General features: G+C 39.9%; 1 protein-coding gene and 1 long non-coding RNA gene across 3 annotated transcripts; one reads left to right on the top strand and one right to left on the bottom strand.

Moving 5' to 3' along the window:
• Positions 1-922: 922 nt before the first annotated feature.
• On the bottom strand, positions 923-25995 carry LOC310724574 (calcium uniporter protein, mitochondrial-like). Of its 2 annotated transcripts, XR_014533094.1 has the most exons (11): positions 25608-25957; positions 12038-12092; positions 11754-11924; positions 11310-11414; positions 10820-10980; positions 7701-8996; positions 6735-6894; positions 6102-6691; positions 5438-6046; positions 1258-2208; positions 923-1157 (listed from the first exon to the last, which is right to left on the bottom strand). XR_014533094.1 is itself a non-coding variant. In XM_083538808.1 (8 exons), exons 1-8 carry the CDS (start codon positions 25695-25697, stop codon positions 1065-1067), a joined length of 996 nt encoding a protein of 331 aa, XP_083394934.1. In that variant the 5' UTR covers positions 25698-25995; the 3' UTR covers positions 923-1064. The 2 variants fall into 2 exon arrangements, 1 of the variants encoding a protein (XP_083394934.1); XM_083538808.1 differs by lacking the exons at positions 5438-6046; positions 6102-6691; positions 6735-6894 and having other exon boundaries at positions 1258-1374; positions 8793-8996; positions 25608-25995.
• On the top strand, positions 8934-9548 carry LOC310724647. The gene is made up of 2 exons (XR_014533127.1): positions 8934-9027; positions 9290-9548. It is a non-coding gene; the product is annotated as an uncharacterized lncRNA (long non-coding RNA).

Consider the following 25995-nt stretch of genomic DNA (forward strand, 5'->3'; position numbering starts at 1 on the left):
TCCAGAAACACTGACATATTCTCTTTCCAAAGCGCATTTAAAATGTACTGAGGCAAAATGGTTCTGTCCAGGTGCTGAACTGACCTGCCTGCAGTCTAGACCTTTCATGATTTGAAAACATTTGGCGCATCATGAAATAAAGAATACAACAAAGGACATCTAGAACTGTTGAGCATCTGATCCCCTCAGTTTCCAGATGACAAGACGCTAAACAGTGGTAAGCACGGCCCTGTCCTAACTTTTTGAGAACTGATACAGCTATTAAATTCAAAATGAACTCATATTTTCCTTAAAATGGTATACATTCTTAGATTGAACATTTTATGTGTATTTTATTGCAAATGGAATATAGATTTATTAATAGAAAATGGGTTTAAAAAATATCTATTTTTAGTTTTAAAAAAAGTTTTATAATTCCTTCAAATAATTTATTTTTCCTCCATAAAAAAAAAACTGCTTTGAATATAAGTGGCCAAATTAATAAAAAAAAATAACACATACTGGAAAGCAGACTGCTCAGAAAGAAAGAAAGGTGCTTTATTCTTGACACTTAATAGCACAGTAAAATTCTTTCTTTGCATATCCCAGCAATGTTAGGAAGCTGGGATCAGAGTGCAAGGGTCAGCCGTTAAACAGTGCTCCTGGAACACAGAGTGTTAAGGGCTTTGCTCACAAGGGCTCAAAGGGTGGCACATTGGTGACCCCGGGGCTGGAATTGCTAACCTTCTGATTAGTAACCCAGAACCTCAACAATTGAGCTACCACCTCCCCCGAGCATATCCTTATATTATCCAAAATTCATGACACATAATCCTGGATAAGGATAAATTCAAGGGAAGTGAATACTTATGCAAAGACACGGTACTTACTACAAGTGGTCACGAATGTCAAATGTAAAAAAACAAATAGTATACAGGAAGAATGGAAGTAGAAGGCTTTATTTTAATATTTAGTTATTCCAAAAAATGTTTATTACTGCAATAAATATGGTGTTTTCTAAATGCAGGCCATGAAATAATATCTGTAAACAGATTTACTGAACACCAGTATTAACTGTATAATGTTCACGGAAGTGCAGCATGACGGTTGGGCTCAATTTGTTCCACTGGTATTTGAAGTTGATTCGGGTTGCGCAAACGCCTCAAGTCTTCCTCTACCTGAAAAAAGAGAACAAACAACAATAAAAAAAATTATTGATTAGAAAAAAGTTTTGAAAATTAAACAGCTCATTTGAAATTAGCGCCAAAATCAACGTACCAAAGCCAGCTCGTCTTTGAGCATATTATATTTCTCCACGTTAAATTTCTGTCTTCTGGCACCTTTGTAGAAGTAATGCAGGAACTGTCTGTCTTTTGCATCTGGATAAACATAGTCCTGTAGGAGAGAATCCCATATCATACATTTTACCACCATTTGTTAAAATTTATAAGATTTAAGCTTTAGTAGTGTATATTGTGAAAAATAAATCCCATATGAACAATTTTTATTATAATTTATATAATACATTACATTAGAAATCTTGCGGCCGAGGCAAAGCCTCGTGGGGCTCACAGACCTAGCAGAAGGCACAGAGACTTTTGAGTCCTCTCTGGCCTCTCCTGCCGGGTCGAGCGTTCGTTCCCCGCAGGGAAGCACGCCGGTTTCTTCTTCCGGCATAAATAGCGTGGTGCTCCATATTTTTTCCTCTGAGAAGGAAGAAATTTGGGGGGCTAGCAAGCCCACTGATTTCTCACAGCCTGTGCTGTATGAGGAGCTCCTGGAGGTAGCGACGCTGACCATTTCCAAGCTAGAAATAGCAGTGGAAGCAGTGCACGCCCAGTGAGCTTAATAAGCGTTTTCTGCGCCACGCGTCACAGCCTCTACACTGGGGCCTACCATTCTTCCCCGACCTGCACACCGAGACGCCCAGGTCCTAGGAGACCCCTTACATGGCCCGTACCTTCTCCCCACGAGCAGGATTCAAGGAGCGCGGCTATGGGGTGATGCTAATGTGCAAGAGACGCTAGCTAGCTATCTCTCTTTCGGTATAGCATTACCACTAAGTCACTAAGCACTAAGGTACTGCCTACTAAACCATTGAGACAGTCCTTGTAGGCAAGGCTTACGCAGCAGCGGTTCAGACTGTGGGTTGCCTCCACAAGATGAGTGTGTTGCAGGCATACCAGGCTGACCTGCTACAAGAGATGGATGAGGTATTTAGGTCTGGGGCTGACAATTTGACAACTCCGCGCGTTTCTCTGCCCAGACCCAGCGCACCTACAACTCCGGCACCGGTGCAACACAGACCCTGGATGCGGCAGCGGCGGAAGAGACAAGCCAAGCCCCGGTCGAAGGACCTCTCCCCCGCCACCACTACGGGCCTTCAAAATTTCGACCAAGAACCGCTTTGCCCCTCTCCGCGAGACGGAACGCGACACTGTGATTCTCGGAGATTCCATTGTCCACGCTACCGGAGCCAAAGGTAAGGTGCACACTCGCTGCTTCCCCTGTGCTCGTGTTCTCGATGTCACTGCGCAGGCACCCGCGATCCTGAACAAGAACTTTGAAATGGTTGTTCTCCATGCTGGAGCGAAAGACACCAGGCTGAGGCAAACGGAGATCTTAAAGAGGGATTTTAGGATCCTGGTGGAGACGGTACCCAGCACATCGCCCACGACGAGGATCATAGTGTCAGGACCTCTTCCTACTTAACAGCGAGGGGCTGAGAAGTTTAGTAGACTTTTAGCTCTAAATGAATGGTTACAGTCATGGTGTCGAGAACATAAACTTCTCTTTGTTAATAACTGAAACTGTTACTAGGTACTAGGTTCTTCCGCCCTGATTGCCTGCACCTCAGCAGAGTTGGAGCAGCAGTGCTATCAGATAACATCTCTAGGATACTTCACACCACAGATATTAGGAAATCTTCAACTATGAGAACACGCATACTACAGACCAAATAGTTACAAGTGAGCACACAGCCCAGTTTATAGAAACCATATCTACTCCTCGTATACATAGATATTTTACCTCAGCGTGATGACATCACAGACTATTACCTCATACTGTACACTGTACACGCTACCAGTAGAGCAGATTAGCCGTGTTTCACCACGTTATCGACTTGGTAGGACCATTGTTCCAACCACTAAGGACAGATTCATAAATAACCTGCCCGATTTATCTCAATTTCACACTAAACCCATGAATGCTAATAATCTTGATGAAATAACTAACAACATAGACCTTATGCTCACTAGCACATTAGACACCGTTGCCCCCATCCGGTTAAAAAAGGTTAGAGAACAAGCATCTGCACCTTGGTATAATAGTCATATGCATGCCCTCAAGAGAACAACACGTAATCCGGAGAGAAAATGGAGGAAAACTAAATTAGAGGTATTTAGAATTGCGTATAAAGATAGTATGCTCAGCTACAGACAGGCGCTAAAAGCTGTACACATGAGCAAACTCATAGAAAATAACAAAAACAATCCCAGGTTCCTTTTCAGTACAGAAGCTAAACTAACTACAAACCAGGGCTCTGAAAATTGTGTTCCATCACAGTTTAGTAGTGAGAACTTTATAGATTTCTTCACTGAAAAAATACATAACATTAGAAAAACAATTGTGGCGGTCCAACCGCTGACAGCATCTCCTGACGTTATCTCACCTTCAACTCCACAACTACACTGTTTTACATGTATAGGACAGGAAGAGCTGTATAATGTTATTGCCAAAGCTAAATCAGCAACATGTCGGTTAGATCCAATTCCTACTAGATTACTGAAGGAAGTGTTATATACAACTGGTGAACCTCTTCTCAATATTATTAAACTCCTAACTATCGTTAGGTCACATCCCTAAATCCCTAAAAAAGTTAGCAGTTATTAAGGCTCTTATTAAAAAACCTAATATGGATCCAAACACCCTATCGAATTACAGACCTATTTCAAATCTCCCATTTATGTCTAAGATTTTAGGAAAGATTGTCGCTGCCCAGTTATGTTCCTACCTGCAAGAAAACAATAACTTTGAAAAATTTCAGTCAGGTTTTAGGCCCCATCATAGAACAGAAACTGCCCTAGTTAAAATCACTAATCACCTGTTTTTAGCTTCAGACCAAGGCTTCATCTCGCTGTTGGTTTTACTAAATCTTAGCGCTGCATTCGACACTATAGACCATGATCTCCTCCTTGATCGCCTACAGAATTACATCGGCATTCAGGGACAGGCATTAAGATGGTTCAAATCCTACCTGTCCGATCGTTACCATTTCGTAGATTTAAATGGAGAGCTATCCAGGCTAATGCAAGTAAATTATGGCGTGCCGCAAGGTTCAGTTCTAGAACCCCTGCTCTTCACAATATACATGCTTCCATTAGGAAATATTATTAGAAGGCATGGAATTAGCTTCCATTGTTATGCTGATCATATTCAGCTATATATCTCATCTGAACCAGGCGATACAGCTCAATTAGCTTGAATAACTGAGTGTGTTAAGGAAATAAGAGATTGGATGACCCATAACTTTCTACTTTTAAATTCTGATAAGACTGAGATTTTGCTCATCAGCCCAAAAACTAGTATAGAATAGAATAGCAAAGTCCACTAAAGGTGGTAAAGCATTTTCACATTTAGCTTCTAAACTCTGGAACAGTCTTCCTGACAGTGTTCGGGGCTCAGACACACTCACCCAGTTTAAGTGTAGATTAAAAACATATCTTTTTAGCAAAGCCTACACATAACACGTCTCACATCATAACCTTGTGCTCCAGAACATCTGATCACATGCACATTATCAACTTGTGCTGTTAATATAATGAACAGCAGCTACGCTAATTGCTCTCCACTGCTTCTCTTTCTCTCCCCATCCCGAGACACCCTGAGGTTTGGCCAGCTCCAGTCACCTCCCACCTCGTGATGATTACGGACCTACGAAGAAGTAGATGCTGAACTCGCAAACATCCTGAACCATCTAGAGACGTACCAGTGCCATTTGGATCCCGCTACATGTGTGGAGTTTTGACATTGGACCTCCTGGAGTGTTTAAAGGCTCTGGCATGGAGAAGCTGATGCTGGATCTGTAATGATCACAAATGCTGAGCTCAAAACTAGGGGCTACTAACCATATAGACTGTATAAGGCTGCAGAAAGAACATCACTTATAATCTTATACTCCAGTAATCATGCTAGTTCTTACTCTCCAGTGTTCTGTACTGTTGAAAGATTTATGATCAAACTCTTAATGTCACCCAAATGAGGATGGGTTCCCCTTTTGAGTCTGGTTCCTCTCAAGGTTTCTTCCTCATAACATCTAAGGGAGTTTTTCCTTGCCACAGTCGCCACGGCTTGCTCACCAGGGACAAATGCACACCCTTCACCTTAACTGTTGATTTGTGTAAAGCTGCTTTGAGACAATGTCTGTTGTAAAAAGCGCTATACAAATAAACTTGACTTGACAATTTAAGGAGTTACATCGCACTGCGACCTAACCCTCAGGGCCACCAAGGTACGGCGCAGGCCATCGGTCGGTCCATGTCAGTTCTAGTAGGCACAGTAAGGCAATCTGTGGCTCACCCTGTAAGCGAGGATTCCCGACAGGGACAGGGCTTACCTTCTGAATGCCCCGGTGGCTCCTCCTGGCCTGTTCAGGTGACGCTGTAGGTAAGGGCAGTCGCCGACAATCAGAGCGCCCTATTTCGGGGAGGGCGGTGTACACCTCATTACATGGTGCCCGTACCGCCTCGACAACCACCAGGAGGCCAGACTGTTAGCTCTCCCACAGGATGTGCCTCAAAGTGCAGTCTCCCTCCACCAGATGACTCCTTCCATCTCCACTGGGGATGGAGGGGACCCATCACTGCTCAGGAAGCAGCCATGGCTGCAGGGCATTGCTCCAGCCGTTCTGAGAGGGTCAGAAGCCAGCCCCGATCAGACTTCCGGGCAGAGGAGGCCAGGCTGTTAGCTCTCCCACAGGATATGCCTCAGAGTGCATCCACCCACCAGTGAGTGTCTCCCTCCATCTCTGCCCGAGGTTTTGCTGCGGATAGAGGAGACACATGGCCTCTCAGGAGGCCGCAATGGCTGCAGGGCATTGCTCCAGTTCAAGGTTCAAAGACCCTTGAAAGGCTGGCTCCCATAAGAGATCTCCTGGCAGCTTGGTAAGACCTGCCAGATGTATCTCTGTGGGTCCTGTTAACAATAGGGAGGGGCTACTCAATTCAGTTCAGGTCCTCTCCTCCCTGTTTTAATGGGATGTGTGCCACCCTGGTGGGACCAAAGCAGGCTCTTGTCCTGGAACAAGAAGTGCGCACCCTTCTAAGGAAAGGGGCCAGCGAGGTGGTTCCTCCCTTAGTCAGAGAGTCAGGCTTCTACAGCCAGTACTTAATTGTTTCGAATCCTAGATCTGCACACCTTGAACCTCTCACACATGAGGCTCAGGTTCAAGATGCCATGGGTCATGTCTCAGATCAAGTCCGAGGACTGGTTTGTCATAATAGATCCAAACGATGCCTATTTCCACATAGCCTTCCTTCCTGCTCACAGGAGGTTATTGAGGTTTGCTTTTAGGGGCGAAGGTGGTGAAGGCCGAGGCCCGGGGAATGAAGGCTCCACCCTGAGGTGGTGGAGCAGATATGGCAGAGATATTACAAAGCCCAGGTGGATCTGTTTGTGACTCAGGAGACTTCCCAATGTCCCCTCTGGTTCTCTCTCTCTCTCTCTCTCTCTCTCTCTCTCTCTCTCTCTCTCACTCTCTCTCTCACCCACCCCCACTGTGGCTGGACACCATGGTGCAGATGTGGCCGAGGCTACGTCTGTACGCCTTTCCCTCTAACGTGCTGCTCCTGGGAGTTCTGGAGAGAGTTCACCAGGAAGGATCCAGTCTGGTGGCACCTTGTTGACCGGGCAGACCTCGATGCAGCGATTGACGCTGCATCCCTGCGGCGCTTACCTTCTCAGTTTTACAGAAGCTAATGTCGCTACCCATGTATTATATGACATGTAACATAAGTCGACGTTTTTGAAGTGAACCCGCCAAATTCTCACTTTGTCTAAGCATTTTTTAATGGTTATGTCGACTTTTTTATGTCGCCGAAACCTAATATCTCGAGCACAAGGGGGGAAAAATTTGCCATTTAACGTCAGTTATGTCGATCTGCACTGTGCAGCCGCAGAAGAACTCACGAAAAAAATTATGCCTTACAGATGCTACAAGTGTTGTATTGTATACTGGTGAATCTCTGCTGTTAGTTAGTGCACATATGCCTTTTGTTGTTAAATGTTATGCGATGAACGGGAGGCGAAAGCCGCGCTTGGTAGGAGCGCGGCGCGGAACGTAGGATGAGCAGCAAAAGCATAGAATTAACAACGACAGAATCGGGGAAATCCGCGATGCGCATTGGGAAGAAAAGAGCAGCTGTTGAGAGAGTGCCGGTGGGGGCCTAAGGGGGCGTAGCAGGTGGATTCCTGACGATTAACAAACATGTACTGTATGTAAATTTTTATAGCATGCCTTCATCAAACAAATCGCAGCAACGCTGTTGTGTAAAAAAAACCTCCAAAAACATGTGCATGTACATTCTCATTTATTAACGCACATCATGTTCATAAAGAAATTTCAAGCATGTTAATATATTGGCGCCATATTGATTTTCGTTTATCTCGATCATCGGTTATCTAGATGCTTTTCGGCAACCCCCTAGGATACACATATATACATATATATCCATCCATGTCCGAATAATATATATAATTACATTGGTATATGGTGTATTCATACACACATTTACCTATTATAGAACATTTATTCCATAGCTGTGTACTGATGTTTCCATTAATTGCTTATGACACTATAATTGGCTCTCTCAATAAATTACAAATAGGTGAATGTGACACTTTTAGGAGCTTAGGTGAAACTAGTTCAATGTTAAAGTTGTGTTCCGGCACCTCAAGCACCCCATCATGGGACAGTTGATGTACAATTAACGTCAAATACAAATCTTTTTGTGATTATAAGATTTTAAATATATATGATAAGGCAAAAAATAAACATTAGCTTTATTGCGTGGCCCAACTATTTGTGACACTGCCTAAACCAAGCACTATATTACATTATATTATCCTAGAAGTCTGTTGTGTTGAGGTATTTTTAATATACACTCACTGGCCAACTTTTGAACAGCTTCCCTCCCTGCTAATTTGTTTAGAAATCATTAGAATAAGCAGACATCATGGTGGCAGGTGACAGGAAGGAAAACGGTAACTTTTTACAACGATGGTGAGCGGAAAAGTATGGGCAGCTGAAGATTGGTGCCCAGGTGATAATTATTGCGTATTCTGATGTTTGATGTGAACATTAATTGTAGCATGAATGTATGTACCCTGCAAGCTGCTACCTGATAGATTTGGCTTACTGCATGAATGTACAGGGCTACAGTTGGTTCTGCTAAAATGACCAATGTAGATATTTATTAGAGGTGAAACGATAGTGGATTTTACCGGTACTGATAGCTAGGTTGGATCATACTTTGTGATAACCGATTAATAACCTGATTATTTTTCAAATGGATACTCGATCAATTAAAAAACATTAAACATAGCGCTCTCCATGCAGTGTGCAGTCTCTGGTAAAAACAAACAGCACATGGAGTCAGTGATTAGCGTATAGAGGTCACTCTCGTTATGACAACAGACGCAAGCCGGAAAAACTACTGGTATAGATTTCTGCAGATAGAACAAGCAATCAACTATCGTTGCTGATAATCAGCAAAACTGATGGATGTATATGTATATTAAACATTGTATTTTACCTGCTTGGTGAGAACATAGTAGGCGTAGACCCCCATGCTCGTGGAGTAGGTGATGAAGTAGGTGACAGGCTCCATGATGTCCCAGGAGTAAACCCACCATGTGAGCCAGGCTAGAGCGCCACCCTGCACTGAGAGCAGAGCCAGGCCGCCCCAGAGAGCATTTGAAGATCTGTGCTCAGCTCTAACGAGAAGATGAGCCTTCATCTAAAACACAGAAATAGAGTTTATTACATGTGTGCAAATATATAATGTGCTGCATACTTAATACAAAACATACAAAACAATATGAGCTCTGTGACACAAACATACAAAAAGTAAGTGATAAATGATATAAAGCTAGAATAGAATTTTTTTTTTCCCGATAGTTTTATAATGCAGGGCAGTACACACTGAGGTTGTCAATAACTCTATTTATGGCATTTTGGCAGGAGCCCTTATCCAGAGCAAATTATGCTTGGTGTGGGTGGGAGTTGAACTCATGACCTTTGGATTTAAAGTAACCACTAGCACCTCCCCTTATAAACAGTAAGTATACAATAAGAATATAAGGAAGAAGACTGTAGTGTGAGATTCAGGGATGAGGTCAGACAGGGGTTTGGTGGTGGTGAAGAGGTTCTGGAGGTTTGGGCAACGACTGCAGAAGTAATAAGGTAGACAGCTAGAAAGGTACTTGGTGTGACATCTAGAATGAAAAAGGAAGACTACGAGACGTGGCAGGGGGAATGAAGAAGTGCAGGAAAGCATAAGGCGATAGAGGTTGGCAAAACAGAATTGGATTTCAAAGAGTGACGAGAAAAGTAAGCAGGAGTACAAGGAGATGCGGCAGCAAGTGGGATGAGGGATGTGGGGAAAGCAAAGGAAAAGGCATATGAGGAGCTGTATGAGAGGTTGGACACTAAGGAAGGAGAAAAGGATTTGTAGTGATTGGCCAGGCAGAGGGACCGAGCTGGGAAGGATGTGCTGCAAGTTAGAGCAATAAAGGATGGAGATGGAACACTACAGATGTGATATTTTCTTTGACAATGTTGATGGAAAAGCATTAAAAGGTCAGAAGGATTTGCATTGTGTGTTTGTGGATTTAGAGAAAGCATTGCTGAGAGCTGAGAGAGTGCTGAGAGAGGAGTTGTGTTATTGGATAAAGAATTCATGTGTTTCAGAGAAGTATGTGAAGGTGGTGCAGGACATGTATGAGGAAAGTGTGACAGCAGTTAAGTATGCAGTGTGAACGACAGACTGCATCAAGGATCTGCTTTGAACCCTCTGAACAGGAGTCTTTGTGGACTATGCAGTTGCAGCTGATATTGAGATTTGTTCTGAGAGTGGAAGGAGAGCCTGGAGAGGTGGAGGTACATACTGGAGAAAAGGGGAATGAAAGTCAGTAGGAGTAAAACAGAGTACTTGTGTGTAAATGAGAGGGAGGGCAGTGAACTTGTACAGTTGCAGGGAGAAGAGGTGGAGAAGGTGAAGGAGTTCAGGTACCTGGGATCAACAGTGCTAAGTAATGAAGTGTGTGTTAGAGAAGTGAAGAAAAGAGTGCAGGCAAGGTTTAGTGGGTGGTAAACAGTCGCAGTGATTTGTGATAGAAGGGTATCTGCAAGAAAGGGGAGGTTTATAGGACTGTGGTGAGACCTGCGATGTTGTATGGTTTAGCGACAGTGGCATTGAATAAAAGACAGGAGGTTGAGCTGGAGGTAGCAGAGCTAAAGATGCCGAGATTTTAATTGGGAGTGACGAGGATGCACAGGATTAGAAACTAGTTTATTAGAGGAATGACGCATGTAGGACGTTTTGGAGACAAAGTGAAAGAGGCCCGATTGAGATGATTTGGACATGTGCAGAGGAGGGATATGGGGTATATCGGTAGGAGAATGCTGAGGATGAGGAAGACCAAAGAGGAGGTTTATGGATGTGGTGAGGGAAGACATGCAGGTAGTTGGTTTAAAAGAGGCAGATGTAGAGGACAGAGGGGTATGGCCACCCCTAATGGGAGCAGCTGAAAGAAGAAGAAAAAATAATAAAAATATAACCTGCTCTAAAGGGATTAGTTCTTTTTTCAGAATGTCCAGTTTCTGGCGTAGCTGCCTTTCCTTATTCAGGTGATGTTCAGGCAGGTTCAGAGCTGTGTGTAACCTGTGCACCATGTCCTTTAAATCCACCGTGCTGGTCGAATTTTCACTTTGCATTGATTCTACGCATACACAGAGAAAAAGGTACAGATCAGAATTAAACCGTTATTCCTGGTTTAAGGTGCGTATCTGGTAGGTGTTCTTTAATAAAAATTAATAAATCCTTTTATGCATTTTTTTTTCTCCAAAGCCTTTGCTAATCACCACACCAGTAATGGTTTCTGCTTGAGAGCAGTTGAGAACAATTTGCTCTAGAGTCGATTAGTTTACTTCAAAAATCAACAATCAGTTTAGGTTTAATGCAAATAAATACAGAAAGTCAACCAGTTTGCAACATTCAAGATGCTGAAGCTTGTGGCCAGAAAAGATACCAGGTTCTTTAGATGTATACCTGTTGATGCTGCCTGGACTTTGTAGAGGACTCCATTAATACACAGCTGAAAGTCCTTGCTGAGAAGAGTGTACATAGATGTAGTGGAGGCGATTTTTACCCCATCTGTGTACAGAGAACAGAAAATAAAATCAAACCATACAAGCTTCTATGATATCCTACAAAAAAAACTAACGTTACAGCACCCCCTAGTGTTTCCTTTCTTATATATATTATTGTTTTTCTTAAAATCTGGATTTATTCTTATTTTTGTATTTTATTATTTTTTCTCTATATCCTATATGATAAAAAAAATTATAAACTATATTTTAAAAGAATTCTAAATTCAACATTAATTTCCGTAGCAAACAAGAAACCATTGCAGAGGTAAAGCCTCTTTGACCTGTAAAATGCATTTCCCTAAAGATGCTGTGTTTATGTCTAAGTGTGGGTGTGTGTGTATACCTGTGCTGAGTACAGAAACTGTTGAGACTCCTGGATCCTCTCTCTGAATGTCCAGAATAAAGTCATTGACATTTGAAACCATGGGTCTCAGATGGAACAGACATTTCTCCTGTCTGGAAGGCAGAGGCAGAGCCAGTACAGGGCGGCCATATTTGTAATGCACTGAAAGTTCTACAACATGGAAAAGACAGATAAATATATGTATATTTTATGTATACCAAACGTGTATGCATATCGGTATATGCAATTTAACAATTATGCAAGTTGTCATGTAGAACAATTACCACTAGATGGTGTTACAGTGCTACAGTAGACGACTGGAAACGCCCAACAGCTGACCTGAAAATACAGAAAACCTCCTATAAATCATTTTCCAACTTACAAGTTTATATTTTGCATATGTCACTGTTTCCACAACCCAGAATAAACTTTCTCTTTTGTCTGTTAGTGCAAACACAGACAGATATACAGACAGACAGAGAATAAAGATAGACAAAATATAGTGTAGAATATACACACATATGACTATAGGCAGACAGATAGTGTGGACTACAATCAGGAAGTTAATGTAGACTATAGACAGACAGATAGTGTGGCCAATAGTGTGTACTACAGACAGATAGTTAGTGTGGACTGTAGACAGATCTTCTTCTTCTTCTTTCTGCTTCTTCCATTAGGGGTCGCCGAAACAGATCATCCATCTCCATCCCCCCGTCCTGTACATCTGCCTCTTTCACCCCAACCAACTGCATGTCCTCCCTCACCACATCCATAAACCTTCTCTTTGGCCTTCCTCTTTTCCTCCCTCCTGGTGGCTCCATCCTCAGCATTCTCCTACCGATATACCCCATGTCCCTCCTCTGCACATGTCCAAACCATCTCATTCTCGCCTCCCTCACTCAAAACGTCCTACATGCGCTATCCCTCTAATAAACTTGTTTCTAATCCTGTCCATCCTCGTCACTCCCAACGAAAACCTTAACATCTTCAGCTCTGCTACCTCCAGCTCCACCTCCTGTCTTTTACTCAATGCCACTGTTTCTAATCCATACAACATTGCAGGTCTCACCACAGTCCTATAAACTTTTCCTTTCACTTTCACAGACACCCTTCTATCACAAATCACTCCTGCCACTCTTCTCCACCCTGCCTGCACTCTTCTCAAACACACTCTTCATTACTTTGCACTGTTGATCACAAGTACCTGAACTCACCCACCTTCTCCACCTCTTCTCCCTGCAACCGCACCACTCCACTGCACACATGTACCGCACCACTCCCTCTTATTTACACACATGTACTCTGTCTTACTCCTACTGACTTTCATTACCCTTCTCTCCAGCGCATACCTCCACCTCTCCAGGCTCTTCTCAACCTGCATCCTACTCTTACCACAAATCACAATATCATCCGCAAACATCATGGTCCACGGAGACTCCTGTCTGACCTCGTCCGTCAACCTGTCAATCACCATGGCAGACAGAAAAGGGCTCAGAGCCGATCCTTGGTGCAGTCCAACCTCCACCTTGAATCAGTCTGTCATTCTACTGCACACTTTACTGCTGTCACACTGTCCTCATACATGTCCTGCACCACCCTCACATACTTCTCTGACACACCTGACTTCCTTATACAATACCACAACTCCTCTCTCGGCACCCTGTCCTACGCTTTCTCTAAATCCACAAACACACAATGCAACTGTAGACAGATATTTAGAATAATTATTTATGCCATTAAATGTCATAAAATACTCTGATCCACCTGCCACAAAACAGCCCTAAAGCACCTATTCGCCGCCTCAATTTGTTACAAAGGGCATCGGATTGGACATTATTGGAAATATTGTGATTACACAATTTATAATATCTATAGCTCAGAGATACAGGACACCAAATTTTTGTTTACAGAGTGAATGAAATTAACATGTAGGAAATTCAAGAAAGGCAATTTGTTATCACTTATTTAAAATATTCCCTCGAGGTGAATTCCTTCTTATTTTAAATTGTACTTATTTTGCTAAGTATTTGTCCATTTTTATAAAAGTGACAATAATAAATAATTTTGCCTTTTGTTAACGACTACATTCCTTCATGAAGCTTAAGCCTCTTAGGTTTTTCACATCACAGTGCTCAATGGGAAAAAATTGTGATCAATATTCTGACACCCAGAAGGTGAAAACCACATGTTCATGTGCACAAAACATGTTGGTTACGACAGAACAGATATGTGCCCTCTGGAAGGTTGATTGCTGCATTGATATAAAATTAATTATCTTATCTGTATCCAGTGAGCTAAAGCCAATGATACAGTGTCATAAAATGCACAGTTTACGACAGTGCCTCAGGGATATCTCAAGATATAAAAGGGCATGCACCCATGAAAGATATTTTAGTTGAAATAATACCATACATATAAATGACCTGGGCAGAGATCACAGCACGACATAAAAAAGCAAACAACTAATATCAAGTGTTAAAAAGAGTAACCTCCTGTTGTTGAGCGTGTGTTTACATAACTACAGGTTCGAGAAAAAACAAAGCAAGCAAGCAGTACTGACTTAAAGGGACTAAACGTGTAAAAAAAAAAAATGCTGACAATCACCGATCCTGCCAGCAGGAAAGCTGAAGCAAGCTATTCATTTTAATATCTGCTTAGTCTGTTAGCCATTTTTTAAATGAAATTTGCTGCGCTGTTTTTCACTCGTAGCAAATGAAGCCAGAATGGCACTTCTTTTATTCAATAAATCATTAAAATCAAACAAAGTGAAGCAAAAAAGTGGATTTCAGTTGAAATTTTTAAGGGAAAAACAAACCATAAAATAGGCAATAAATGATTTACAGTCACAGTGTGCAATTTCTGAGCTGAGCCTTCAACATTTGTGATGGGGCTTGAGTCATTTGAACAGGAAATAAATGGACAGTTTTTGAGCAGATGCCTGGGAACTGCAGTTTTTCTCTTTATTGCTCACTAAAACAACACCAAAAGCTACTGGTTACATTTTCCTTAACAGTAAATACACACCATGGGTGTAACACAATGCCGAAAATGGATTTGTTTCTATTTGCTCCAAACACTCGTATCTTCAACAATCTTCACATTTGAGCCTTAATTGTAAGCACTTACAGCATGGTCCATCAGCACTGTCTCTGTTCACTCTTTAACCTTAACTTAAAACATTTAATCCCACAGTAATTATTTTGATTTACAACTACATTACGAATTTGCAAATGAATTTATTTGGTATGCTTTATGAACAAAACTTAAAGTCATTTTCTTCTTCCGGCTGCTGCCATTAGGGGTCGCCACAGCGGATCAGCCGTCTCCATACTACTCTGTCCTCTACATCTGCCTCTTACATACCAACTACTGTAATTTCCAGACTATAAAGCGCACCCATATATAAGCCGCACCCACTGTATTTTACAAAGATTTTTATTTTAAACATAAATAAGCCGCACCTGTCTAAAATGCCGCAGGTGTCTATACTGAAACTAATGAACTTTACACAGGCTTTAACGAAAGACACGTTACACACGTTGTAATGGGTGAAATATGTTGCGCTTCCTTTAGGAGCATAGCGGTATTTTGGGAATAGCATGCCACTGCATTTATCCCGGTATTACTGCGTGTGTGCAAGACGAGGATTATGTCCTTATTATTTTCTGATGTTGATTTCTAAGTTTCTTTGACTAACCCGTAACGCTGTTGCCAAGAAAAATAAAAAAGCACGAGTTTTGGAAACCTGTCTGTGCTTATAAGATTTCATTTGCAACTGGAGTTAGCGAGCTCTCCCTTCACCCAGACTCAACACGTTACAACGGCTTGTATCTAAACAGTAGCCGACCAAGAAAGTCTTTTGGCTTGAAGTTTGTGAAACCGGGAAAAAAAACACTTTTTTTACCACTTTTCTTACAATGTGCACATTCTTACACTAGTGCACATTCTGTTGGTGTCTGTTAAGAATACAACGCGTTTCTTTCAAGTGTTGATTTCTAGAAACAAATCTGCAACACACAAAATAGTTAAAGGGAAAAAAGCACCCACATGGTCAAATAGTAGGTGGCTCCATAAAAAGGGAATACAAAAATAGAAAGAGAATACGCATATCGAGGTGAAATGGACAGCGGGATCAGAATTGTCGAATGCTAATATTACATTTTGTACATAATCCCTTTAGTGTCAATAAAAATAGAGAGCTGAAACATTTCCATATTTAGTGTAGGAAAAATCCATATGAATGTCTTTCCAGCTCATGATTCACACATGAGAAAGCCTGAGCATGAGCATAAATGTTATCATTTCAACATGTCTACATAAATACAAGAAACAGCAGCATAAAGCAAATTAAGCAGCAATGTAGAATAATCGATGCACATTTTCTGGATTTAGAAACTTGTACATTAGACAAAGCTTAACTTTTAATTAAATCATAATTTTATCATTTTTCTCCTTACATTTGTAATGGCTGCATACTAGGGTTAGACAATACACAAAGGCTACTAACCAGGTGTTTCCTTTAATATATGTGAAGGCAGCCGACCAAATATTTTTTGACTGATGCTCATGCGAGGTCATGGATGATCTCTCTGGTGACTCCGACTGTCTAGTTTCGATGTGCCACTTTTCCTTAAGCAAGGCCAAATTCTACTATTTTCTTTTCTGGTGGTGGTGGTGGTAGTTGCTGTGTTAGGTACAGTGGCTCATTATTGGTTGGAGTAGTAGGAAAGTAATAGTATTAGCAACAGTAATAGTCACAATAGTATAGTAATAGTATACTAGTAGTAGTAGGCAAGTGGTAGCTCAGTTGTTAGCTATACTCACAATAGAAATAGCAGTTGGTGGCTCTGGGTTACTGATCAGAAGGTTGGGGGTTAAAGCCCCAGCATTACAAAGCTGCCACTCTTGGGCCCTTGAGCAAGGCCCTTAATCGTCCGTGCTCCAGGGGTTCTGTATCATGGCTGACCATTATCCTACTGTCCTCTGAGTGTGCTCTGAGATGGATTTACTGTCCAGAGAGTCCTCCACCAAGAAATATGGGGATTTGTGGTAAAACTAATCAAAAATGCATGGATGAATATGTTTTTCTAATCTTAGACAGCTGAAAATGTAGCACCATAGTTTTGTCTGTAATACTGTGCAAAATAATTATCTCGCACAAAAAATACAGCTGTGTGCAGATGAATTTAGAAAGCATGCACCATGTCCTGGATTGTATGGTTGCAAGCCAAAGTCGGTAATTGACATTCATGCCTGGCTGCCAGAACGCAAAGCACAGCAGGCCTGGCACTCAAATAGATGCTGCCTTTCTATTCTTGTTAAAAATGCAGTAGAATTCAGTGGTTTTCAGCGTTGTTTCACTTATTCCATCCAACACAGCAGATTGCTCTTGGTAATTAGCTGACAAGATGATGTGAAGAAAAGAAAAGCTTTAAGCAAAAGGTTCTTGTGTAGAGTTCTATTATTTGAGATTATTCAAGTGCAGTGCTGATTAAGTGTGGCCATGACTGAGATAGTAAAGATGGACTAACATACTAATGTAAGATCTTATTAGCACCAAGGGCATCCCAGTAGCCATTAAACATGTTAAATTATGGGTCAGTGTAGACCATCAGTCAGACCATGGACATTAAGCTCCAGTTCTTTACATCAGTTTGGTCAGAGCGCTTCACGTAAAAATGCTGAAGTACAAGATGACAAAGCCAATTTCAACACGAGTTTCAGCTTTTATGCAAAAAAAGGAAAGGGTTAAGGAAGAAGATATAATAGCTTACATCACCACTGAATTATCTGTCAGTAGGACCACACCAGGCTACCATTTACCTTCACTCAACACTTTTTTCCCCTCTGTTTGTTGACTGGTGGCAGCTTATTTAGCACTTACAGAACTTCAATTCTCTTCTCATTCTTAAATTCTAGTATTAAACAGTCTACTTGACAATCTTCACCCTTCTAGAGCATGGTCAATCTGCCCCTGCAATAAATTACACATTACTGTGCTTAATTACAGTAAGTGTCTATAAAGCCTTGTGAGTGACAGGAAAATAAATAGGCTTCTTAAAACCATTTCACAGCGCTTCATCTCACCCAAACCTTTACAGAGCTAAAGATATGAGAAGACACGTTCCTAGAGAACTTTCAGACTGCTTTCTACTCATTATAATGCTTTAAAGGTATTTGGGTATTTGCATATGTATGTTAAATGAAGAGTTGCACAAAAAGATAACAGGTTAGTTACATGCAGGACTATGATGTATTCTTGTTTTGAAACAAAGTGAATCTTTTATCTCTTTAGTACTGTTGAAATTTGTATTATTATACATTTTTTTAAGTATAGTCAAAGTATTGGTTGTTTAATTCTATTTTTTTTATATTTGTGTTATGTATGTTTTAGTGTTACGTATTGGTCCAGCTTACTAAAATGACCATTGCAAGTGTTCTTACATTTACAGTATTTATTGAAGTTCATTTTTGCCCATTTTTCTGAACGGTATTCTACTTTTTTTTATTTAATTTTAAATAAAAGGTAAATAATCACAAGAATTGTAGCTAACACTTCTAAATTCATCTTGAATTTATTTAATTTTTAAATATATTTACAGTAATTTAAGGTGGGGTGAAATCTGCACATATAACTATAGCACATAAAAACATATAGGCAGACCTATATAGATTGCTGTATCCGTGCTTCTAATGAGTACGTTCAAGATATGTTCCCTTTCAGTTCTCCCAAAGTAAATCACCCAATGTAGCATAACCTCCTATTACGAAACAAAATCTCTCCAACCACCCAGTCTAGCTGTCAGGTGCAGACCGAATATAATATAAAGCTTCTTGTCTGTAATAAAACATACCAGTCACTAACAGGTGAATCTGCAAACTATCTGCAAACCACAAGCATTAGGAGAGAATTTTGCCACAAAACTAAATAAAATATATTTTTCGATATACACTCAAATGTTATAGTATAGTACAGCAAAATCCAAATGTCTAAGATTACTACTGAAAATAATATGGTTTCTTTTTATTCTCTCTGAATTAACACAAAGGTTTTCATTAAAAAATAAAATCATTAACAATAACTTGAGTGCCAAGTGGAATCATAAAATTATTTATGAGCATTCTCTAAGAAATGATCCATGTTAGATCAAATTCAGTGCTGTGTCATCTTAACATGTGCTCCAAAAGGAAGAAATATGCCTAATAAAAAATCTGCCCTTTTGTACAAAGAATTTGACAGTCAATATTATAGATTTGCTAACATTTAAGTAGTGACTTAAATCTTTGTATTTCTTTCCACTATAAATCACAAATAAATGTGGTCTCAGACTTTTGGGCCCCACTGTTATTAATATCAAGATTACATGTGAACCCTTATCTCTTAATGGTGCTAGTGCAAATTACTATTTGCTTACACAAATAATATGGACTATACTAAAAAAATAATTTAAAAAAAAGTATACACTGCCATCTTGTCTGGAAATGTATTTGATTGGCATCTTGCCAATAATTTATATAAGACACACCCATTCACTTCCTCATAAATTATTAAATGTTTATAAAAGTTTTATTATAAGCACAAATATTTTTTGCTTTATAAGTTTTAATTTGACTGTCAAGCAATTGAATGTCTGAGTATGCTTGAATGTGATGTCATGACAATCCTTTATAACTCATTTTGAAATGCAAATGTTTGGGGGCGCGGGGGAGGTAAAGCTTTGTAAACTGTGGTAATAAATTATGGTTGTCTCCATGTTTCAATTCTAATTATATTTAACAACAATCTACTAGCAATCTATTTAGAATATAGTCTGTTTCACAGGATTATTATGTAAAACAGGGTTTCACCACTTCAAAAAAGTGAGTAGCTTCTTCTTTTGCATGTCAAGCAGCATTTCCCACCATTGTCCCTGACAATTTTATACACTTATTCCTGCAGTGTAGTGTAAAAAATAGTCGCAGACCCTGATGCAAGTCCTAGACATCTAGTGCAAGTAGCTTTGCTTGCCAACAAAATGTGCAAAATTTTTTTTTTTACCTTATCCCAATCAACTAAGCCCTCTGAAAAACCTGTTTTTATCTCGACATCACAAACACAATGTGCTATATTAAATGGTGTTATAAGAAGCCACACAAATGTTCCCCCATCCAATTACCCCAAACCTGAATTAATTTGCCTACTAGCTGCCCAAAACCAATATGTTAGCTAACATTTGAGCTTAGGCAGGCTTGGGCAAACAAAACAAAGACAACACACCAAAGTGTTGACAACCTCTGCTTGCACTGTGGGCTAGCTAATCAATTTATCTTCTGTCCACCACTGGATTTACTTAAATTTCTGATGTAAATTCATTATTTATGACCATTTTGTCACACATTAACAAGGAATTGCTAACTACTATACTATACATTTATAAAGTGGAGAGAAGAATAACAGGTTCTGCAGGCATCAAAATCCTGCCAATTAATAAACCAAACTGAAAATTTGCATTATCATACTTAGGTTATATTGCCTTAGTAGGTTCATTAAAATGAACTGACATAAAAGTGTTGATTCTCTTGTTGGAAAGCACCCAGGATGATGATTTCTGCATATTCGATTCTTTGTGGAATAGCATAGCAGCCTCACCCGCTGCAAAAAAAGTTTATATATTTTTCTACAAATCTCACACACTGCACACTGCCAAAAAAGCGCCTAAAAATTATTTCTTGATGTTTACTCCACAAATCATTTTGAAGAATTGTAAAGATGATATATTGCCCCCCCTATTCTAATACAGGTATGAGGTAATATGCAAAAAGGGAAATCTCATAGGTGTCATCTGCATGAGAAATGTGATAATTAATCTTGTAATACCCAAGCAAGAACGACAATTGTCCTCATGAGCAAACCGGCTACAATAAACAAGTTATTTATACTATAAATAAATAAATTAATAAATAAAAGCTTCCAGGGTGAAATACTAGGCTGTTTTATTTCCAGGTTCCATTATAATGAATCTATAATCTTCTTAATAAATGCATTACAATTCTGCTGCTTCTGCATCTGAAAATATGACCACATAACCCCAATCTTATCGTCCCTACATTGGCTTCCGGTTAAGTTTCAAATAGACTACAAACTACTGCTACTTACTTATAAAGCACTAAATAATTTGGCCCCCATGTATCTCTCCAGTCTTCTAACACGCTACAATCCGTCACTCTCCCTGAGATCTCAAAACTCTGGGCTTCTAGTAGTTCCTACAGTAGCAAAGTCCACTAAAGGTGGTAGAGCATTTATACATTTAGCTCCTAAACTCTGGAAGTCTTCCTGACAGTGTTCGGGGCTCAGACACACTCACCTAGTTTAAGTGTAGATTAAAAACATATCTTTTTAGCAAAGCCTACATATAACACACATCACATCATAACCTTGTGCTCCAGAACATCTGATTACATGCACATTAACTTGTGCTGTTAATATCATGAACAGCAGCTACGCTAATTCCTCTCCACTGCTTCTCTTTCTCTCCCCATTCCGAGGCTTCCTGAGGTTTGGCCAGCTCCAGTCACGTCCCACCTCATGAAGATTATGGACTTTAAAGAAGTAGATGCCAAACTCGCAAACATCCTAAACCATCTAGAGACGTACCAGTGCCATTTGGATCCCACTACATGTGTGGAGTTTGACACTGGACCGCCTGGAGTGTTTATAGGCTGGATCTGTGATGATCACAAATATTGAGCTCAGTAGCTCCTACTTTTATACCAAAGACTGTAGAAAGAACATTTACTTATAATCTTATACTCCAGCACTCATGTTAGTTCTCACTCTCCAGTGTTCTGTATTGTTGAAAGATTTATGATCAAACTCTTGATGTCACCCAAATGAGGATGGGTTCCCCTTTTGAGTCCGGTTCCTCTCAAGGTTTCTTCCTCATAACATCTAAGGGAGTTTTTCCTTGCCACAGTCACCACGGCTGCTCATCAGGGATAAATACACACCATTCACCTTAACTGTTGATTTCTGTAAAGCTGCTTTGAGACAATGTCTGTTGTGAAAAGCGCTATACAAATAAACTTGACTTGACTGCATAAGATCTGAATTTACAGAGACCATTGAAGTGCAATCAAAATGCCTACATAAATTATTAGTTTATCAACATGAACTGCACACTCTGTTTAATTAACACATGATAATATGAAATCAATTTGCTCAGGCAGTTTAAGACAAATAAAAAGATCCATCTGGCTGATTAGAGTCTTCTAATGCCCTACATGAAGCACACGCTCTTAAATGATTAAACATCGACAGAAAAATCTGTTTTCAAACCATTGATTGATTAGTGCACACAGGTTTGCAAAATGGTAGGCACTATGATTATAGTCCTGCTGATTTTTTTTTCCTTTGGTAGCAACACTTAAGTGACTAAAAACAGAGCCTTCTAGATGCATGGCATGCCATGAAATCCCTTGAGCAACGTAGGCTTACAGGAGATGGTGCGAGCCCTTGTAGCACAAAGGTCAGCCAAGTACAGTACTACAGTCCTACAAAACATTGGTTATAAATATCAATATTGAATTTCATCTCCTGCTGAAGCACCACATCTCATCGAAAGTGTGCCCAGATAATCCTTGTTAAACCATTCAGTGAAGCCTGTTGCCTCGTAATAGTGTGCAGAGTCATCCAGGAATTGAGCACCCCCATCAGGTTGGAATCGTTTCATCATCAGTTAGAGCTATATATTGATTTGCAGTGATGCTTTGCTCAAAAAAACAAGTGGAACCATGCCACACCAGAAAAAAAAAAAAGCCTCCTATAATATAAAAACATCTTTATTATCTTATTTGTGACACATATGGTGTGGTTTTATCACGTATTGCAATAATCCTACATGCACCCTTACATGTTGCTTATATAAGGCAGTTAGTTTTATAAGCGTAAATCTGATCTTAAAATATATTTCAAACAAGTGAGCAATTCATGAAAAGCTATTTCAGACATTTGAACTTGCTGTGACCATGATCCATCTTAGATCAATTCTAGAATCGAATTAGCTCATCTGCTGATTACAATGGATAATTCCATAAAACCCTACAAACATTCAACCACTTGTTCATGAAATATGCCAACAAAAATCTTGGACAAAAAAAAAAGCAAGCACAGATGGACATGCAGATGGACAGAGGGATCATGGTTATAAAAAATGGCTATACAAAAATGTGGGCCTGAATACAAAAATAAGTATGTAGGAAAAACAATAAGGAAGCTATTAAAAAGGCTATTAAAGAAACTATTGTGCTATTTGACCTTGCTGTGACCTTGATCCTGTTTACATCAAATTTCAAATTTTAATTAATTTATATACGTTTTTTTCCAGATAAATCCGGCAGTTACTCAACCACGTGTACAAACCAGAATTACAAACAGACTCCTGGTCAGATGCAATGGCCTTCCTCACAGTGTTAACCAGAAAAATACATAGCTTGCGGTTTTCCCTGAGACAGGAATAATGATATAGAGCTTTATTACAATGATCATTTGTAATGCAGATATCACAGACAGATAAATATGAAATGTTAAAATGTAAAATAAACTTTAAGCAGCCAACAGGCAGAAAGCAAAGCAATGGCAGTGAATCTTGTATATTGACACCCACTCCTGCTGTAATGTGTCAGAGTGATGGAATATAAGCCCACAGTCTTCAGACTTTTTCCATCACCTCAATGCGGTGAGAAAGCTGGGAGAAAACGACTGAAGGGCTACGGGCAAAACGTGCCTTTACTTGTATGTGTAAGCAGATTATTGTTTTCCTGTGAGCACTGGACCATGATACTGTGCGAATGCTTTCAGAGGTAATGTCGATGTTAACTGTCAATTTGACAGATTACAGACATAAAAAGAGCATCATGAGAACAGAACAAATCATACAGAATCCAGAAACATAACAGCAATGAAGGTAGTTCTGGTTCTAATGCAAAAGAAAAACCCACATTCAATATTAACATGCTGGTTCTTCTATGCTGTTGTTTCTGCAGAAGCAGATGATTTACAGGACTGTGAATAGTAAATGATTCACATAAAGAAATTTAAAATACCTATTTCTACATACTTGATAACTAAAGAACAAAATGGTTTTACCTCAGCCACTTTGACTCATAAAGACCAGACTGACTGCACCCTTTTCCTTCACCATGTATTATTAGGCTATGAATGTTAGTGTAAATGTTAATCTTAATTTGACATTAGTATGACCTTTAACTGACTCTATAAGACTGTAAAAAACAATAGTCATAATCACACATCCCAATACTAATGGTATACCTTACTCTCCAGTGTTTTGTATTGTTTTCATGCTTTATAATCACATTCATAATATCACTCAAATAAGGATGGGTTCCTCTTCCTCATACCATCTAAGGGAGTTTTTTTTTTTTGACACAGTGAACCCAGGCTCGCTCATCAGGGATAAATACACAAAATTCACATATATAAAATAAAATGTTCTTGTTGTATAATTCTTACATTCTGTAAAGCTGCTTTAAGACAATGCCCATCGTGAAAAGCGCTTGTACTGTCCAACACAGGATACATGATGTTAGTGAGGCGTCATAATATCATGTTATTTTGTTCAAAGATATTACCATAAAAAAAAATCTAAAACACATATAAAATCACTTTATATTATCATTGTATAGAAAACCACTTGGGTTTTAAAATCTCTCTCTAATGAGGGTTTCGAAGGCTGCATGGCTTGCCAAGTAAATAGACAGCATAAAAACAAAATATATATATATATATATATATAAATAAATATATATTGATTACTAAATTCTAAAATTGCATACAAACTGTAAAGCTGTAAGGATTTTGACTTTTAAATGGTTATTGTTGCCATGTGGGTGACTAATGGGATTGGGGTCTATAAACATGCAACAAGTGGCAGCTCTGAAGGGCCACGATGCAGTCAAAAAGAGGTCAGAGGAGAATAACCAGACTGGGTCGAGCTCACTGATATCACTCTGTACAACCACGGTGAGCAGAAAAGCATCTCAGAATTCATAAATGCAAATCACATCGGGTTTCTATCCTGTCAGCCGAACTGAAAACTGAAAAAGTGATTCCCTTTCTGGGCTGTGAAGCTAAAGATTGGAAAAAACCTAAAATAAAAATCCATGCATCAGCATAAATGTGGTGACTCATCCCCACACTTCTTCACAGACTGAAAGTAGAAGAATGTTTAAACCCAATGTGCATTGTGATAACCATGATGTATTATCTGAAGTCCTGATGTTTGAGTGATTTTATATTTCATAGTGTTTTTGGAGTCAGAAACAGTCCAGCCTTGTTTTGAGTTTTATTAATATTTTTTCTTCTTTAATCGAAAAAGTGCATTATATCTAAGTGAAGGCTGCTTTGCTGAACTGTACTCATTGTGTGAGAGTTTTATATATAGATAATTATTTATTTAAAAGGTAAAATAAGGCATTTCTGGTGCACTTTGCTTGGCGTCTTTCTAAGACTTTCTTTAGGTTCAACCGCAAGCAGACAGGAAACGTCGAGGAAGGCAACAGTGTAGCAAAAGTACTTTGTTGCAATTCAACACACACACACACACACACACACACACACACACACAAAACTTCTAAACGGTGATTCGGATACTAAATGAACGAGCATGAATCATGTACGACAAGGTTAACGTTATTTCCTGACTCTTAACACCGGCAATAACAACCAACTGAACTAGAATAAAACACATTATGTAAGTTATGTGAACCCAAAGCGCTGCACGCTCCCTACATAGGGCACTTCTTGGTAAGACTGCTGTTTAGGATTGAGCCATGGAAAACTTCAGCTCGATCTCTTACCATTTTGGGTGGATTAGAGCAGGCAGGACCCCGCTGTGGAAGACTGCGGGAACATCCGTACAGTTTGAAGACTGTTCTTAGAGAAGCCATGGCTGGAGAAAAATCAAATAACTGTAGCACAAGTTCAAGAGCTCTCCTTCATGTAGATGCGTTCAGAAGTGTCCGATAAAAGGCAGTGTATAGTCAGTATGTCCATAAGATTTCCCTCGTCTTTCTAGTGATTTTCTCCCCACTTTTTTGAAACGGTTTTCTTTTCTTTCTGCTGCTCCTCCTACCGGAGAACAGAAGACGTGTAAGGGAGGGGATGTGAACAGAGAGGGGTGTGTGTGTGTGTGTGTGTGTGTGTGTGTAAGTAAGGGAGGAGGTACGAACGGAGCGGGGAGTGTGT

The sequence above is a fragment of the Silurus aristotelis genome (assembly GCF_946808225.1).
Source record: "Silurus aristotelis genome assembly, chromosome: 4".
Classification (NCBI taxonomy): Eukaryota; Metazoa; Chordata; class Actinopteri; order Siluriformes; family Siluridae; genus Silurus; species Silurus aristotelis.

Excerpts from the sequence above, each read along its gene's own strand:
- LOC310724574 (XM_083538808.1), bottom strand. The coding sequence starts at position 25,697 with ATGGCTTCTCTAAGAACAGTCTTCAAACTGTACGGATGTTCCCGCAGT. Across the intron at positions 11,415-11,753 it reads AGTTTCTGTACTCAGCACAG|ATGGGGTAAAAATCGCCTCC; the intron begins GTATACACACAC and ends CTCTGTACACAG. Across the intron at positions 10,981-11,309 it reads AGTCCAGGCAGCATCAACAG|AATCAATGCAAAGTGAAAAT; the intron begins GTATACATCTAA and ends GTGTATGCGTAG.